The sequence below is a fragment of the Meriones unguiculatus genome, chromosome 3 (assembly GCF_030254825.1).
Source record: "Meriones unguiculatus strain TT.TT164.6M chromosome 3, Bangor_MerUng_6.1, whole genome shotgun sequence".
In the NCBI taxonomy this organism is placed as follows: domain Eukaryota; kingdom Metazoa; phylum Chordata; class Mammalia; order Rodentia; family Muridae; genus Meriones; species Meriones unguiculatus.
This window is the reverse complement of record NC_083351.1, coordinates 57,689,916-57,707,141: the sequence shown is the minus strand read 5'-3', so window position 1 is coordinate 57,707,141 and position 17,226 is coordinate 57,689,916. Positions and strand designations below refer to the sequence as shown.

Below are 17,226 nucleotides of genomic sequence, written 5' to 3'. Positions count from 1 at the left end.
GGAAAAACAGTAAAAGGGGAAGGGTAAGAAAGACAAGGGATAGAAGGAGGAACCCTTTCCTGTTTATGCCCTGTGGGTTTAAATACTCTGTTAAAAACGCTACATACAAACAAGCTAGAGAGAGTTTTCAGGACTCCATAAGAAACTCGGCATCATTCCTGTCAGTATACACAATTTTACCAGCAAGGTGGGACTTTATGAAGAGAGATGGACGCTGGCTTCTTCAGTAGGAGAGGGGTGGTGACATATAATAGTCTACAGAAAAGAAGAACATTGCCAAAAAAGCTTCCATATTCTTCACCAAGTGGAGGTGGGGGCCCACAGTAAGACAGGTGCAGGGGACATGGAGGGGGAAGATATGCAGGAAGCCAGCCTCCCCCAAATTGGAGAAAATGTGTTAGGGGAGTCTGACACAGAACACTTTGTGCAAAAGCAACCAAAACAAAAGCCAAACAAACTGACATTTGATTTCCAGAATGAAAAAGCAAAGAAGTTTTATCCAATCTTGGCTGTATAATACCAGGGTAGAAACACTGAAACACAAATTAATACCACTGCAGTGAAGGAAGGAGATAATGCCACCTTTCACTTTGACTTTGACTCAGCTTTGCATGTGTTTCTTCAGACTGGGACTTAGTGAGACGGGCTGGGGAGATGGCTCAGTGGTTAAGGGTGCTTGATGCCTTTTTAGAGGTCCGGAGTTTGGTTCCCAACACCCACAGGGTGGCTCACGAGTACCTGTACCTCCAGTTTCAATGAATCCAGTGCTGGCCTCTGGAGACACCTGCTCTTACCCGTGCATGCACATACAGAGAAACAATTTTTTTAAAAAGAGTCAAACAAGATATGAAATTCAAGTGGTCCTAGTCTACTTCTGAATTCCTCCCATGAGGCCATCTATGTGACACCTATATACTGTTAGGTTACACATCCTCTAGACAAAACTCAAGCCATGCTACCTGGGATCGATCCCCACACTTGGCAGCTACAGAGAGCTGCCATGACCTTGGCAAAGACTCAACCCAAAAAAATGAGTCTTCTCCATCCCCCTTCCTACTGAAAGCAATCCCAGCTGCCCCTGATCCCCAGAACTAAGACAACCTTGAGTTGTATATACAGCCGTCTTACCTTATGACTTCCGGCATGGAGGCTAGGTCACGTGGTATGAAACTAAAGCCCCATCCTTGAAAATCTCTAAGTGCAAGAAACTCCCTTTGTCCTATGGAACTGAAAGGCTTGTCTCTTCCTCCCAGGCCCCTTCATGCAATTATGGGATGGTGCTATCAGCCCCCTAATACCAGGAACTAAAGGGAGTTGTATGTTATTTTCCTTCAGGATCTCCATCAAGCTACATATGGCAGCTATCTCTTAATGCCCTCCCACTTGAAGGCTTCATCACGGATGTCTATGGCTATAATCCTATGTTTCTCCTAATCAAGCTCCTTTGATGGGTAACTTGTCTCACCTTCTTTTCTATGAACCTCCAGATTTCCTCATATCTCTAATACATGCTAGTACCATAGCATCCTGGGGTATAACCTCACAGTGCACCACATTTCCTGCCCCTAACAGCTTCATGATTTCAATGAGCAAAATGTGGTTTCTATTAAGTCTTTACCCTCCCTGATTGGAGTTTCTCCTTCCTTTGCCTCATTATCTCCAGAGCCACCCCCAGGCAGCACTTATGACAAACTGGATATTGGGGTACTCCTATCAGGCTGTCCTGTGGTGCAACAGAATTACCTACAGAAACAGAAATGTCAGTATCTCAAGTAGTAGAGGCAAGGCCCTGCTTTCAAGGAGAAAGAGTAGTTAAGAGGATGGGAACCCCAGAAGCCCCTTCAGTGTGACAGTATAATGATAGTTACTGAACAAATTCCTCTGAATTAAAACATTCCATCCTTGAGCATAGCTTATTAAGACCCCAAAAGTCCTAAACTGAGGCTTGCTAAGAATAGAGAAATAAACAACTCAAAACTTTCAGGGAGTTCCAGAAACTTACAAGGCCCCACTCTCCCTAAGATCATATAAGCAGGGAGGATCACTGAAGACGCTTAGATCAGCCAAACAGCCTAGAGAAGATACTTGAACTCATCAAAGTGCCTTTAAGTTATACAGAGAACTTCAGGATTCCAGATCTTACAAGTTGCCACTTATGCTTGGGTGGGTTTTAGATGACGGTGTTGCCTTTGAGCCATCCATGTTCCTGTACGTAGCTCCTCATCCTCACCCATATGTCTGTAACCTCAGTAAACTCATTTTTTCATCAAGTGGGATTTTGGTGGTGTCCTTATTTTGGTCTGTTGCTACTTCCCTACCTATGTTGAGTAGACATATGTTCATGTATCCTCAAGAGTAGTATCACAGGACAGATAGGCTTTCTAACTGAGATACTATCATTTCCTTTTTCCAATACACTCCCCTTCCTCTTTTGACTATGTAGCCAAGCCCTTGGAAAAAAATATATACCTTACATCAAGGCACTGATAGTTTTCTCTTGAGGCTTTTTTACTAAAATAAATAAAATAAAATAAAAATAAATCCACCTTCCCCCCGTATCTTCACAATGTCCTCTTCCTTTGAGGACACTAGTCATGTTGGACTTGGACCATCCTGATGACCCCATTTCAACTCCATGAAAAGACTCTATCTCCAAACATGCACATTCTAAGCACTGGAGATTATGCATTAAACATAGATTTTGAGGGTACCATAGCAGCCATAACACATAGCACCTATAATCTCCAACTCTACCTCAGACGTTGGTGAAATGGTGCCAGCCCTCTCTTGACTTCAGTGTTTGCCAGTCATCCAGGGGTGCCCCTGCCACACATGGGCTGGGATCTTGACAGGTGGAATCCTGCACATCTATACAAGTGACAGCTAAAGACCCACCCTGCCCAACTAAGCCATAATTTCTTGAGTGTGATTGGACCAACTGCTTCAGGTTCTCGGCACTTTGACTCTCCCCCACCCCCAAACACCCATGATGGACAGCCTATAAGATAAACCCTTTCTCTGTGCGTTGTCTTTGCCATAGTATTTTATCACACCATCAGGAAAGAAAACTAAACAATGGCTGAGACAATCCCAAGCACTCGTGTTCACTTTACATAGCGGAATCGGGGTGAATCCTGAAGGAGAGTGTGAGTGACATCAGAAACACGCATCTGCGGCCACACTCCATCAGCACTCTTCTGTCTCCACACACACCAGCTCAAGGAACGGCTTTTCCCAGCACACCAACTGTATCAAGGAAGAGCCCACACCTTTCTGTGAGAGGGTTTTTCTCTGGTTGTTTCTGCTTTATCAGCATTGGGTAAAATGACACAATATCTATTCATGGATCAAGTAACATTGGAGTGAGGACAGTGGGAAGAGAGGAAGAGAAAGAGGGCTGGATAATGGTTACATCAGATGTAAGTGTGTGCTGTGGGACCAGGAAAGGCCTTGGGAGCAGTCGCTGTCCTCCCTGCTTCTGACAGGGACACATGTGGGCTCAGGCAGCTCACAGGACGACAGGGATATTCGCCTTGGTGGGGGATGGAGGTGTTGAATCACCCCCAAGAAGATTCTTCTCTGTCTCTTCCTCATTCTGAAAGTGAAACAGGAGGAAGCAATCAGTGAATGGAAGAAAAGCAATGAAAACAGGGTTAGCTTCATCAATGAATAGAAGGAAAGCATGAGAACTGGGTTAGCTTCGTGAATGAATGGGGAGAAAAGCATAAGGATGAGGTTAGAGTCATCAATGAATGGAAGAAAAGTGTGAGAACAGAGTTAGCTTCATCAATGAATGAAAGAAAAGCATGAGGATGAGGTTAGCTTCAGCACTTGAAACCAGCAGAGGAAAGGGGGAACAGGGAGCAACAGCAGGAAATGCATATCCAGCAAGAAGGAAGAGGAGGAAGAGTAGGGGAAGTGAGACACGAACCTGGACAGAGTGGGTGATGATAGTAAAGGAAGGCACAGAGAAGCACAAGGTAGCAGGAGGCAGCCAGAACATGAGATGGGCTCACACTCCCCAGACAGTGAAGGGTGAGTGAGAATAGTGGACTTCTGAGGCCAAGTGCTCATCCCCCTTCTTCACTGCCCAGACTCATGCTGACCAGCAAGGCCCTTTCTGAGCACTCACCAGGGTCTGGGAACTCCGGCCACACATACTCCGGAGACTGAGTGCCAGGGAAGCCACAGACACAACAACATTCAGGATACAGACAACTGTGAGCATGGTGCAGAACGCTAGGAACAAGTTCTAGAGGCAAAGGAGGCACAGATTCAGTCAATTGTTGGCTCCTCTGATTCACATCACCACCTTACCAAAGCCATGCTCAGTTCAGACCCTGTCCGGCAGACACTTCCCACCAAGGCATCTGTTAGTGACTGGGGTGGCCACCACTTCTAACCCACTTGCTTGACTGGTGGAACTGACGCCATGCCGGTGATGGGCAGCCCTTCACAGGACTTGTAGCTTCTATTTCTGCCTCTTTTTTTAGGGTTTATTTTTATATTTTATTAATTACAGTTTATTCACTTTGTATCCCATCTGTAGCCCTCTCCCTCATTCCCTCCCAATCCCATCCTTCCTCCCTTATCTCTTCTCATGCCCCTTTCCAAGTCCACTGATAGGGGAGGTCCTCCTCCCCTTCCCTCTGACCCTAGCTTATCAAGTCTCATCATTGTCTTCCTTTGTGTCCTGATATGGCTGCTCCCCCCTCAAGGGGAGGTGTTCAAAGAGCCAGCCACTGAGTTCATGTCAGAGACAGTCTCTGTTCTCATTACTAGGGAATCCACGTGGAGACTGAGCTGCCATGGGCTACATCTGTGCAGGGGTTCTGGGTTATCTTCATGCATGGTCCATGGAGGGAGTCTCAGAAAAGACCCCTTTGCCCAGATTTCTTGGTTCTGTTGCTCTCCTTGTGGAGCTCCTGTCCCCTTCAAGTCTTTCTATCTCCCCCTTCTTTCATAAGATTTTCTGCACTCTGCCCAAAGTTTGGCTATGAGTCTCAGCATCTGCTCTGATACATTGATGTCTTTCAGGGCCCCTCTGTGGTAGGCTCCTGTCATATTCCCTGTTTTCTCCTTTTTCCAATGTCCGTCCCATTTGCCTTTCTGAGTGAGGATTGATCCTCTTACCCAGGGTCCTCCTTCTTGCTAGCTTCTTTAGGTGTACTATTCCTGCCTCTTGACAAGCTTGTCATACTCCCCCCACCTCACCCCACCCCCGGGACCTGATGCTATTCTGGGAAGTCAGAGGCACATAAAAAGCTGCTTTAGGTTCTCAGGCTGATAGCCCAGCTCAGCTCCCAGCCAACAGTCAGGAGCCACATAATCTGCCTGTCCCCTAAGTGCCTCAGTGTGAGTGCCCAGCCCCAGTGAGCCCTTGGATGACCACATCCACTCTCTTTCCCTGCAGCTGCCTAGAAAATCCTAAGTGTAAACTGTGTCTCAAACCAGCCACCCCAGACAACTGCTTTTAAATCCACCATACCCGGGAGTGATTTCTTACCCATCAATAAGTAGATAATCAGAACAGCCATTCAACAAGAAAGACAGAAGGGTGGTCTACAGTCTACCCCCAACCCCACCTTTGACTCAGGGATCTTCTTGTAGAAAAGTCTGAGAAATGCCCCCAGCTTGAATGACAACTTCCTAACCAAAGGCCTAGGGTGAGGGCTAAGTTCACAGAGCCTTCTTCCCTGCCCTCCAGGGCTCCAGTCCCTATGAGCAGAGCACACCTCCATTCTCACTCACCATCATCTCTTTCAGGTATGCTCTGCACCTCTCCATTCTCCAGTCCGAGTCGTAACTGAATTTCACTGTTCCGTACTCACTACCGAGTTGTAAGAAGTCACACGCGGAACTGATCTGGAAATGGTAGGAAGCACTGCTTTGCCAGATTAAGCTTCTCACACCCAGAACAGTGGCAGACAGAGCTGTAGCAATGCAGGCCAGGAGGAGCAGGCGTGACGCGTGGCCCTGGAAGAGAGAGGTCGTGATGCAGGTGCTGTTCATCAGTGGCAGGGTCACAGGACCGCAAGCCTCAAACCTGCCCATCATCCCCTGCTGCTGTGGCAGGAAGCCCCTTCACCCTCCAGGAAAGACTCGTTTTATTGGTAACTAAAGGATAAAAGGTAGAAAAGTACTGGAATGCTTTGGGAGTGTAGAGGGACAGTGTTAATACTGTTAATAAAGAGGGAGCCCAAGACTCACGGACAGTTTTCCCTGTCGCCTCTCATGGACAATAGTACCAACTCCAGCTAAAATTGCCTGGAAAGAGAGAAGACACCAGAAAAAATAAAACAGTGGCCTCCAGTTTACTTTTCTGGCTAGGTTTACCATTACTCTTTCACCGACAGCCCCCAGAACTAAACTAAAAGCAGCATATGGGCAGACACTCTCACCTATATCCTGCCCTTTCTAACATTGCTAGGAAAAAAAAAAAGTGCATCAGAAGGTTTTCTCCAGCCCTAAGACAATTGTTGCTTCCACAGAGCTCCTTGCTAGCTCCTTACTTACCACAGAGCCTGACCAGAAGGCACAGCCAGAGGCACACAGCTCAGTCCATGGCCCAAAGTAGATACACACTCCAAAAACACAGCTCACTAGCCCCAGCAGTATCTGGGTCACCTGCAAGACAGGAGAGGGAAAAAATCAACTCCCTTCGCACAGCTCCAACCCTGGGAGCTGGCTTCACCTTTTCCTCTGCTTTGGCCTCCTTTGCAGCTCTGATTCTGGAAGGCTCTATTCTAACATCCACTGAGTCAAACTGATCTGCTTTTTTATCTCCCCCCTCCCCACAGAGTCTTTGGCTATCTGTCTTTCATTACTTTTTCCTAGCATCATCCCTCTATGCCGATTTTTACCATTTTCATCTCATTCTTCCTCAGAAATATCATCCTGTCAAATCCTGCACCTGTCCTCAGCATCTGACCACAACCTAACTCCTCATATCTAAACACAATGTGATGGGCTCTGTGTAGACAGAATGTAGGACTGAGGGGCTGGGAATACACAGACTTCCGTGAGCCCTTGGATTCAATCCCCAGGGCCAGAGAAGCCTTGACGAGGTTATCCATGCCTATAAACCCAGCATTTGAAAATAGGAGGCAAGGGTGAAGTTCAAGATCATCCTTGATTACATATTCCGGGTCAGCCTAGACTAAATAAAATCTTGTCTCAAAGGAAAGAGAGAGAAAAAAAAGAGGGAAAGAGAGAGAGAAACAGAGAGAGAGAGGCCAATGAAACCTCTTTTTTAAGAAAAAGGTGTGGCTACAGATAGCCTGCTCTGAGGAATATCTTTAAGGAATCTTTAAGTTCTTTAAGGAATCATTCCAGGCAGTGAAGAAGGTGGTATTAAAAGGGTCACTTCCCTATACCGTGGAGCTTTTCAAAAGGCTCTTCTACCATATGATGCTCCCACTGCTCAGTCCAACCCAGCTATGTTCATCTCATCAGTGTAAGCCCCAATAAAACATGGATAGCCTTAACTCTGATGAGTGTTGTGTGTTTTTTTGTTTGTTTGTTTTTGTTCTTGTTTTTTAGAAAATCCAACTACACTGATTACTGTCTGCATGTCCTTCCAGCACCTTGGATTCCTCCATTAAATTGTACCAAGCCCCACACCTCAAGGACAGCCTCTCCTGTCTTCCAGGATTCTCATTGTCTTCTCTAAGCCTCTATATGCCCCTGGCCTTTTCTCTTCCTGGTACCCCAAACCTATCTCATCCCAAGTTATGGGGACCCCACTCAAAATATATGGATACCTGCTCCTCCTCATTACTTCCACTCTGACACATAAGTGCAGAGCCTGGATGCTAAACTCCTCCAAGCTCTGAGGGAGCCTGAGCCAAGTTTGTGCTCAAAACTCATGCAGGGAAGCTGGCTCAGAGCTCCTCACCCTGTCACTCAAGGCTTGTGGTAAAATGGCTCCTTATCATCCCTGAGGCCCTTTCCCTGCACTCTTTACTTTCACAGCACTGGCTGCCTTGTTCCTGACACTCCTTTACCTCGGAAGTCCTATCCTTTCACATCCTGCTGCTCCCTGTCCAAGCCCATGCCATGCTCCGACAATGGCTCCTCAGGTGTGATGCTCTGCCCTTATATCTCAGATCTACCTTTAACTCTAGTCATGTGGAACAGTTCCAGGCAGTGGCTCAGCCTCTCTACTCTCCCTGAAGGGTTTGGTTAGTCTTGTCTTGTACGTGCAGCCCTTGGCCTCCACGAACTAAATCAAGGAAACAACTGAACTCACAACCTTACAATCCCTTTCCCATCACCCAGCCTCTGGCTGACACAGCCATCTCTGCACCAAAGAGAAGGTTGGTTATTCCTTTCAATCCAATCCCTGCAGAGATATTTGCAAAACCTCTCCCCAAATGTTCTTCGCTGAGGATTCAGCCCATTTTCCTTTGCCCCTGCCCTAATGTTTTTAACAGAATGATAGGGTTATCTTCTGTTCCACCTCATTAACCCACTGACCACTCCACTCTTACCCCTAGACTCAGCTGCCCATGGCAGAGGCTGGCCTTGGAGGACCCAGTGGTCTGAGGGCAGGAGAGAAACTTCTTGAGGGAGCCAGTAGCTTCCAACAGCTGCTCCAAAGCTGATTTTTGATGGATATGGATGTTGATGTGAGTGTTCTGGGGAAATGTGGAGGCCACTTGGATTCCATTCACAGTCACGGTGGTTTGGGTCATCTTTCCTGGTGGGGAAAACAACAGAAATAAATGAAGTACAGGAACTAAGAAGGGTAAAGTGGAGTAACTAATGCTTCAAGGTCAAGAGGATCTTCTGAGTGACGGTACCAATGTCATAGTGGTCCTGATTTGAGATTCAAGTCACTTCTAGAGCCTTTCACCATGCAAAGCCCTCAACCCCTTCCCCAAAGGATTAACAAATGTTGTTGTTTGAATGTGAGTGTGTTCCTATGCAGTGTTGCTCACAGACTCAACGCAGCTGTTGAGTTCTTGGTCTTGGCTGAAAGTCCTTTTGGGGTGTAGACTGTGGAGACTTAGGAAGTGGGGACTGGTTGGAAGATGTAGGTCAAATGGGTATCTTTGAAACGCTTCTCATCCCCCCCTCATATTCATATCTCCCCTCTCCCTCCCCTTCTCTCTCTCCTTCCTCTCCACCTTGATGTGAGCAGCCTCTGCAACACATTCCCTCTACCCTGATATTCTGCCTGGCCTTGGGCACAGCAATGGACTGACCTCAGCTCAAAACATCCGAAGCAGCAATCCATGCCAGCAAACCTGTAAATCTACCTTCCTTCAAGTTGTTTTTCTCATATCTTTATTCATGGTAATGTAAGGCTGCCTAAATAGCTTGGTTTGGGTGTAAGTGGGACAAAAAGGAAGCTGAGTTCACAGACACACACACACACATGCACACACACACACACACACCACAATACTTCTACTAGTTAGAAAGTTGACTAGCAGGTTGAAAAGATGGCTCAGTGGATAAGAACTTGCTGTGCAAGTCTGAAGACCAGCCCTCAGATCCCAGAATCCATGTAAAAGCCCAACAGGCATGATGGCTTCCTATGATCCCAGACAAGATCCTTAGGGCAAGCTGGCTAGCTAAGCCCTGCACTTAACTGAAAGAGCCCACCTCAGTGAAGTGGAGATTAATCAAGCAAAACATGCAATGCCAGCTTTGGGCCTCTACACACATGAATATACACATATCTGTGTACCTACACATATTAACACACATGCACACACTGCACAAATCTACACAAAAGTGCAAAAGAATTTTTAAAAGCATATAACTTTAAAATATTCCTATTTATCTTCTCCCAGTTGTCTAGCTTCCTTCTCGATGGGAACTGACATGACCAGTTTCTTGCAGAGACTGCAGTAGCATGTTTTATACATAAGAGTTTGAAAACATATTCTTCTCACCCTTCTTCACAAACATACATGATCCTGTACCACATACCACATGGTGCTGATATGTTTTAGAATCATCATATATATATATATATATATATATATATATATGTCCATCAAAAGCTTCCGCTTGTATGACTGCATAATATCCCAGTGTGTGTGTGTGTGTCTATTATTTGAGCAGTCTCCTACTGACAAACACTCAGGTTACTTCCAACCCCTTTGTATAACGACCAGGTTGGAATAAAGCATCTTTAGTGGCTGCTGTCCGCTATCCTCCACGGTTATTGAAGCAATGACCATACAGGAGTGTCAGCCAAGGATGCCGCTGTTCTCCTCTCTCCCTTAGTGTGCCAGCAGCTTTTGCTTTCTTCTGTTTTACCTAAGAGATGCCACATTTCATTATAGGTTTTAATTTAAAAAATTACTCAGTTTTCAATGTTTATCTTGAAGTTTGACAAATATTTGTCTTTATGCAAACATGGCTACAACAAAGATAGAGAAACTTGTGTATTTCGAAAAATTCCCTCCAGGTGTGGTGGCACACACTTTTAATCCCAATACTCAGGAAGCAGAGGCAGGTGGATTTCTATGATTTGGAGAGTAGACTGGTCTACATGGCAAGTTCTGGTCCAGCCAGGAAAACACAATGAGATCCTGTCTAAAAAACAAAAATAAAAATTTCCCAGTACCCTCTTCCAATAAACCCCCTCCCTAGCCTGGGCTTTCCAATTTGGTTTTGTAATTGTTTTGGTAGTACTTTTATTCTGGATGCAGTTAATCTTTGGACTGTATGTCACAGTTTGGCAGCTGCAGAGGCAAGGACCCATGGTGCTGGTCCATGTATTAATTTCTGAAGAAGAGTTTCTACTGTGGTATACATCATCTTTCTCCCACTGACTAAAAACACTTCCCTGAGTTTCCATAGGGCCTTGGACCCATAAGGTCTTCATATTCTGCCTACTTGAGTGTCTGATCACATCCTCAGTGCTGCCGTAATTCTAATCAGCATAGAGTTTAACACATGCCTGCCTGGTCCCAGACTCTCTCTCGTTACTGGTTCAGAACTGTCATGGCCACATTAGACCCTTTGATCAATTGCCTCCATCCAAAGAAAATTCTGCACAGGTCACTGTACTGGGCAGTCTGTTTAAGTATCTGTTTTTACTGGACATTGATAACCACTCCAGTAATCACCTCCTTTTGCATTCGTTTGTCTTTTCCCCACACCTCAGCGCACATTTCACTTCTACTCACCTGAGAGGACCGGAGTCCTGCGACTCTTCGGGAAGGTGATAGACTCGGGCTTCACAGGAACACAACTGGAGGCCCCAGGTTCTCGCCTTCCCTTCTAGTTCCAGGGGTCAGGGATAAAGTCTTAGTCTTCATGGGTCTGGATGCTGGCCCCCTCCAGGCCCCTAGTACCACCACTGCCCTGGCCACTTGGAATCCCTTTACTTCTCCTGCAAAGCAGGAACTAAACCCTTAGGTACCAAGAAACCTCTGTGATCACCACTGCTGCCACTAATCCAGATGGCAAGTGGCTCTCTGACAGTCCTCCTCCCAGTGCCCAGGAACAAAGAAAAGAAACCCTGCAGTGTCTTCACTCGACAGCCATCCCACCTCTGCTTGGTCCCAAAGGCCCCACTCTCAGAACCCAGGTGTGAGGCTCTGGAAATTATGAAAGCAAAGCCAGACCCTGTCCTCCTCCCCAGCCTCAGCCTCTAGAGTCCCTCTGGAAAGCAGAGATGGAAGGAAAAGAAGCATCTTGGGCCAGTGTGAAGCTTGAGGTGTAGGCTTGGAAACTCTTCCAAAGAAGGGGCTCCAAGAGGGGCTACCCTGGGGCTGTGGAGGGCCCTGTCTCACCTGCTATTCTCTGAGAGAGGTGGGGCTGGGACCGGGAGGTCTGGGAGGAGCTGACTTAAAGTTGACCCCACAGTAGATAAGAGGAAGGAGAGCAAGAAGATGGGGGAGGGATGGGGGCCTGACCTGGAGTCTTTCATTTTCCCAGCAAGTAGCTGACACACAGGGCCCCACTTGAGGGGGCTCCATCTGCAATAGATGACCGGGCCTGCTTCAGCAGGGTGCAAGTGACACGGAGCCACTGATACATTCAAGGTGGCGCAGGCCCATACTTGCTCAGAAGGCTCCAGCACTGATGCGACTGGAAAAAAAGGCACTATCAAAGGATTCCACAGGATTGGCAGTGCCAGACCCACGTCTGTGCCTACCTCACCCACCTTCTCCAGCTCCCCAGTGCCCAGTGAGGAAACGAGTGCTGGAAAGCCCCTGAAGGGGCCCTCAGTCTCTGCCTGCCAGGAAGCAGTGAAGTCTACTCATTCCCTCCCCTCTGGCTCTGGCCCAAGAACTTCCTCTGCTGACTACACCCAGCTCCTCCCTGTTCCCTGCAGCCTTCCCTCTGCATACTCCCCTGGTCCCAGAGGAAAGCAGGTAAGGCAGCCCACCTCCACCCCTGCATGGCCCCTTTCCCAGTCCCCCCAGAGCCTTCCAGTCTGGCGCCATAAAAGCTTGCTAGGCAAATGGGCACACTGGGATATGCCTCCAGGAGCAGGTATGGCCCCCATCTCCACCACTCAACCCTGTGTGCAGGGTCAGTGGGTGCTAAGCATTCATCCAAAGAGTCTTGAGGATGAAGTGGTCCCTAGGCCCCCCATAGGGAAGAGATATTGCAACAGAAGCTTAGTGAACAGCTGGAGGGGGCCTGCTGTCTAAGGGGCTTGGACTCTGCCGTGGAGTCAGAGAACCCTGGATAAAAGAGGCTGAGAGAAGAGACCCAGTCAGGGCTGAGAAGGAGAGCTAAGGCATGTGGGCACTGCTTGATCCAAACATCAAGCCTGTGAAGACCGAGGCAGGAGCTCCCAGTGCAGATGTGGGGTGAAGAAGGAGCTCCAGCAGCATCAGGCTTCCCTGACTGACAACCCTCAAGACGGGTCAGAGTGCAGCTCCACAGCCAGCGGCAGCCTTTCTGTGCCACTTGACTCCAAGAAGCCTCTGAAAATCCGCCAAATAGTCTTTCCTGCTCTTCCTTTCTTCCCTCACAGATGATATCAACAGACATGGAGACTACAGACATCCGTGAGGTGGGCCCTGAGGCCCCACAACCCACCCAGATTAACGTGCACATCCATCAGGAATCCGCTCTTGCCAAACTTCTGCTGGCCGGATGCTCAGTGCTAAGGCTTCCAGCATCTGCCTCGGCCCGGGGCCTGGGCAGCAGCAGCAGGCTGCTGGTGGTCTCCTGGGTGGGTGAGAGTAGCCTTCCCTTTTCCTGCTTTCCACACTTTCCTCTGGCCTGCCTCTATGCCTAAGACATTGAGTTGGTTTTATCTCGTTAGGAATCAGTCCACACTGTTGGGGTAACGGGTGGACCTCACCGATAGAAAGCTATGTTCTCGTGTCCTCTCTCTCTTCCAGGTGGTGCAGATAGTGCTGGGGATTCTGAGTGTGGTTCTGGGTGGAATCCTCTACACCTGCCAGGATTTTGTCATAGATACGTCAGGCGCCCCTTTCTGGACTGGGATCGTGGTGAGTGTGGCTCCATGAGGGTCCAAGGCTGTCAGAGGGCATGGCCATGATGCTCTCTTTGCTTCCTTTCCACTACCATCGTTGACCATGGCATCATAGAGTATGGAGCCAGCCAAACAAGACCTGCATGAAATAGGCCAGTTTGGTCCCTATAGAGATGACAGAGGTGAGGGGCAGTCTCAGGTCAGCTGTCTCTTGCCCCGTGATTCTCCCAGCAGTCTGGCAGCCTCTCCTCACTATCAATAGCAGTCACTGGTTAAGGCTCTAACAGCTTGCCTATCTCTAATGCCTGCCTCAAGACAAGGGAAGTGGAACATGTCAGGCAGGAAGAGCTGCCTTCTGGCTCTCCTACTTCCTTTTGCTCATCCTATGGGAATCCATGAATGGATTCTAACAGATGAGTGCTATTGTATCTAATGATGGCTGTTTAGGTTGAGTACAGTGGGTAAAGAGAACTTTCTGACAGACCCGCACTCTCAAAACAGCAAACAAACAAACATGTATTTACTAAGAGGGGGGATTAAAGTAGCCATGCTATCCCATCCAACAGCAGAAATATATGGATAAGTTATAGAATAACCAAATAGGATCAGGACCCATGAGTCTGCTGGGCTGTACCAGACTTCCTGTTCTTCTCTCCTAGTCACATGAACCCAACAGCTGCTAAGATAAGTGTCTGGACCCAAATATACCTAAAGCCACATCCTCCATTGACAGCTTTGCCAACAATGTGGGACTGTGACCCAAGCTATCTCTGGTCCCTGGAACTTTCCTGAAGGATTTAGCGTGACTTTAAAAAAAGACTGTAGGGACAGACAAGAAGGTTCATACCTGGCTTAGCCATGTGTGCTTAGGGGTCACTTACACAGTGCCCTGCAGCCTCACAAACAGGCTCCAGCCTCATAACCCCACACCGTTAGTCACTCCACCTCTGGCAATCAAATGTGGCAGAACACCTGGCGTGCAGGTGGAATGGTATAGGCCACGTGGCTGGCACTATTGATGGCGGGCACAGGGGAAATGAGGCAGAGGATTACTGGGTATATCTCTTATGCTGACTCTTTCTGTTCACTCTCTCCCCAGGCTATGCTGGCTGGAGCTGTTGCCTTCCTTCACAAGAAATGGGGTGGCACCTGCTGGGTGAGTTTAGGACCAGGCAAGACCCAGGCTCTGCCTCAAGGCTATGCCAGGCCTCCCGCCCCATCACACACATGCTGGGTAAAACTGAATCTTTGAGGTCTGCCTCTATCTCCTCTTTTTCCCTAGGCCCTGTTGAGGACCCTTCTCGTGCTGGCAAATTTCTGCATGGCTGTGGCCGCCATTGTTCTTGGGGCTCGTAGGTTCAATCATTTCCATTACTATCTCGGAAATTATATCTGTAAAGACTCTTCTTCAGACCGCTGGTTCAAGTCCGTCAGCACCCCAGTTCCTGAAGAAGCTGATAGGAGAGGCTTGTGCATACTCTACATAAGCATGCTAAGGGTAAGTGGCCACGGAGACAGGCAAGTGCAGACAGTGGAAGGCAGACCAAGATGGGCGGGAGAAGGCATGCCATCAGCAGTAGGTGCCCCTCCCCCTCGTCCTGGTGATTGTTCCTAAAGATGCAGGACTGAGCAAATCAGAAACTGTTCCCACTGCTGTGGGTGTCGCATGCTGTTAGGAAAGAAACGCTACCAGCCACAAGCCTTGAGTGACCCAGGATTGCAAGTGTGGCAAGGGTTACCAACATGGTAAATGCGTGTCCTCCCTAAACCAGTCACTCACATCACAGTTCAGGATACTGAGGAAAGTGAAATAACTTTCTGGCGAGTTCTAGCCTGTAGACCCATGATGCCTCCGCATTCCAGAAGTGATAGGTGTGGAGATGAGGGTTAGAAAATGACCCTCATCAGGAGAGAGGACAGAGGGGGACAGGAGCGTGGCTATTATGCCAGCATGCTTGTCTTTTTCCCTGTGTTCCCAGACCTTGCTCCTGAGCCTCCAGGCAATGCTCTTGGGTGTGTGGGTGCTGCTGCTTCTGGCCTCTCTCACCCCTGTATGTGTTTTCTTCTGGAAAAGATGCTTCACAAAGGCGGTGAGTCCCTGTGTTGGTGTGTTTGGGGCAATGGCACAAAAACATTGATGTTTCGTGCACATGAAACATCAATGCTTAGGGTTGAAGGAGGCTCGTCATGTGAGTCCCAGGAAGAATTGTCTTTCTGTCCTGTCCCACATGGTCCCTGTTTACAACTAATGTTCCTAGCCAAAGACCTCAGGGAGCTAGAGAAGGCCACATCTATCCCAGGCCTGTGGATCTTTTTGTCATTGGTCCCGTGGGGCTGATATTGGCTCTGGTTGGCTCCAGAACTAGCTGGCCTAGAGCACATAACCCTGCTTTCCTTTCTCTCCCTGTCACCAATATGGCCTCTTCATTAGAAAACAGATGAGAAGAAACCTCTGGGTGCAAGTGTGATCTAGCCCTGCCTGTCCACTCGCTCTGGGTGTCCCTCCTTCAGAAACCTGAAAGAAGAGTCAGAGAGGAGTAAAAGGACCCGACCCCACTGCCAGGGCCATGGCCACTGCCTGGCTCCATCCAGCATCACAGCAGCATTTGCTCACTTCTCCTTTACCCTCGCCATGCTGGGTCCCTTCTCAGGCAGTGACTTGGTAATAAACTCTTGTGTATTGTTTGTCCCTCCATGGAATTCTCATTTACTAGGAGGCAGGGCAGCATGATGACAGTAACCCTATGATACTCCTACCCAGGTCCAGAATTTTTCAACCTGAGAACAACCAAGTGAGTGTACAGGGTGGTTTAAGAAGATGGATGTTGTATGGTTGGATAAATAGGTTTTTATTTTTACTATTGAGCAAACTTGAGACATGGGCAGCTTAACACCAAGATAAAATCATTCCAGAAATCTCCTTTATTTATTTGGTGTTGTTGAGGATAGACTTGTTATTTAGCCCAGGCTAAACTTGAACTCATGATCCTTCTGCCTCAGCCTCCTAATCTGTATTGGGATTACAGATGTGTTTCACCATCCTGGTTCTAAAAACTTTTTTTCAAATTAACTATCCAATGACATAGTGATATTAAACCCCAGATTGTCTCATAAAAATTACCTAAAACTTTAGGACAGCATATGACTCATAGACTTAAAAATCCCCAGCATATATACTATCAAGAAAATAACAACCTTAAAGGCCACAATGGAAGCAGGAGGATGATTCCAGAGAGCTGGATCTCAAGTCAGGGTTCCATGAGCACCTGCACAATTGGGGTTCCTTCTGAAGGACCCACAGGGGCTCAGCCTGTGTCTTTATTTGTGGATAACCTATAGCATCAAAAAGATACACCCCAGAATTGAGGGGCAGAAAGGCACTGTAGGTGGACACTAGAAAAATACCATGTGACTTCGTGCACTCACCTCTGGCGAGAGGCCACACAGGAGAAGGCGTGCTTCTGCCAGAGGAACCCATGTGAGGTTCTGAGGCCAGGGATCTTACTGAAGTTTGTACACAGCAATTCTTCTCCCTCTCTCTCTCTCTCTCTCTCCTTGAACAGACTCTGCTATTCAGTACTCCTAGGAGAGAGGGGGGCAGATGTTCTCTTAAAATTCCATTGCTTGTATAAGCTAGGCAATCTCATACTGTGGAATTTTGTGCCTGGGCATACAAAGCCACCCATTCAGCAAAAGAGTATTCTAAAAGGGTGATATGGAGAAGAGGAGCCTGAGGCAGCTATAGGCAGAGAGGGCTCTGAAGATGAGGAAGATGCTGACACCAGGAAGCAGAAGATCTTTAG

At 47.8% G+C, this 17,226-nt stretch overlaps 2 protein-coding genes across 3 annotated transcripts; one reads left to right on the top strand and one right to left on the bottom strand.

Annotated features, from left to right (window-relative positions):
* Nucleotides 1-3,284: 3,284 nt before the first annotated feature.
* Tmem176b (transmembrane protein 176B) lies at nucleotides 3,285-11,935 on the bottom strand. Of its 2 annotated transcripts, none has more exons than XM_021641760.2 (8): nucleotides 11,883-11,935; nucleotides 11,151-11,244; nucleotides 8,493-8,701; nucleotides 6,517-6,627; nucleotides 6,211-6,267; nucleotides 5,752-5,976; nucleotides 4,133-4,252; nucleotides 3,285-3,595 (listed from the first exon to the last, which is right to left on the bottom strand). In XM_021641760.2, exons 3-8 carry the CDS (start codon nucleotides 8,694-8,696, stop codon nucleotides 3,509-3,511), a joined length of 804 nt encoding a protein of 267 aa, XP_021497435.2. In that variant the 5' UTR covers nucleotides 8,697-8,701; nucleotides 11,151-11,244; nucleotides 11,883-11,935; the 3' UTR covers nucleotides 3,285-3,508. The 2 variants fall into 2 exon arrangements, with proteins under 2 accessions (XP_021497435.2, XP_021497436.1); XM_021641761.2 differs by having other exon boundaries at nucleotides 11,760-11,898.
* Nucleotides 11,936-11,988: 53 nt separating this feature from the next.
* Tmem176a (transmembrane protein 176A) lies at nucleotides 11,989-16,112 on the top strand. The gene is made up of 7 exons (XM_021641785.2): nucleotides 11,989-12,344; nucleotides 12,956-13,156; nucleotides 13,329-13,439; nucleotides 14,523-14,579; nucleotides 14,706-14,921; nucleotides 15,403-15,513; nucleotides 15,855-16,112. Exons 2-7 carry the CDS (start codon nucleotides 12,956-12,958, stop codon nucleotides 15,894-15,896), a joined length of 738 nt encoding a protein of 245 aa, XP_021497460.1. The 5' UTR covers nucleotides 11,989-12,344; the 3' UTR covers nucleotides 15,897-16,112.
* Nucleotides 16,113-17,226: the final 1,114 nt, after the last annotated feature.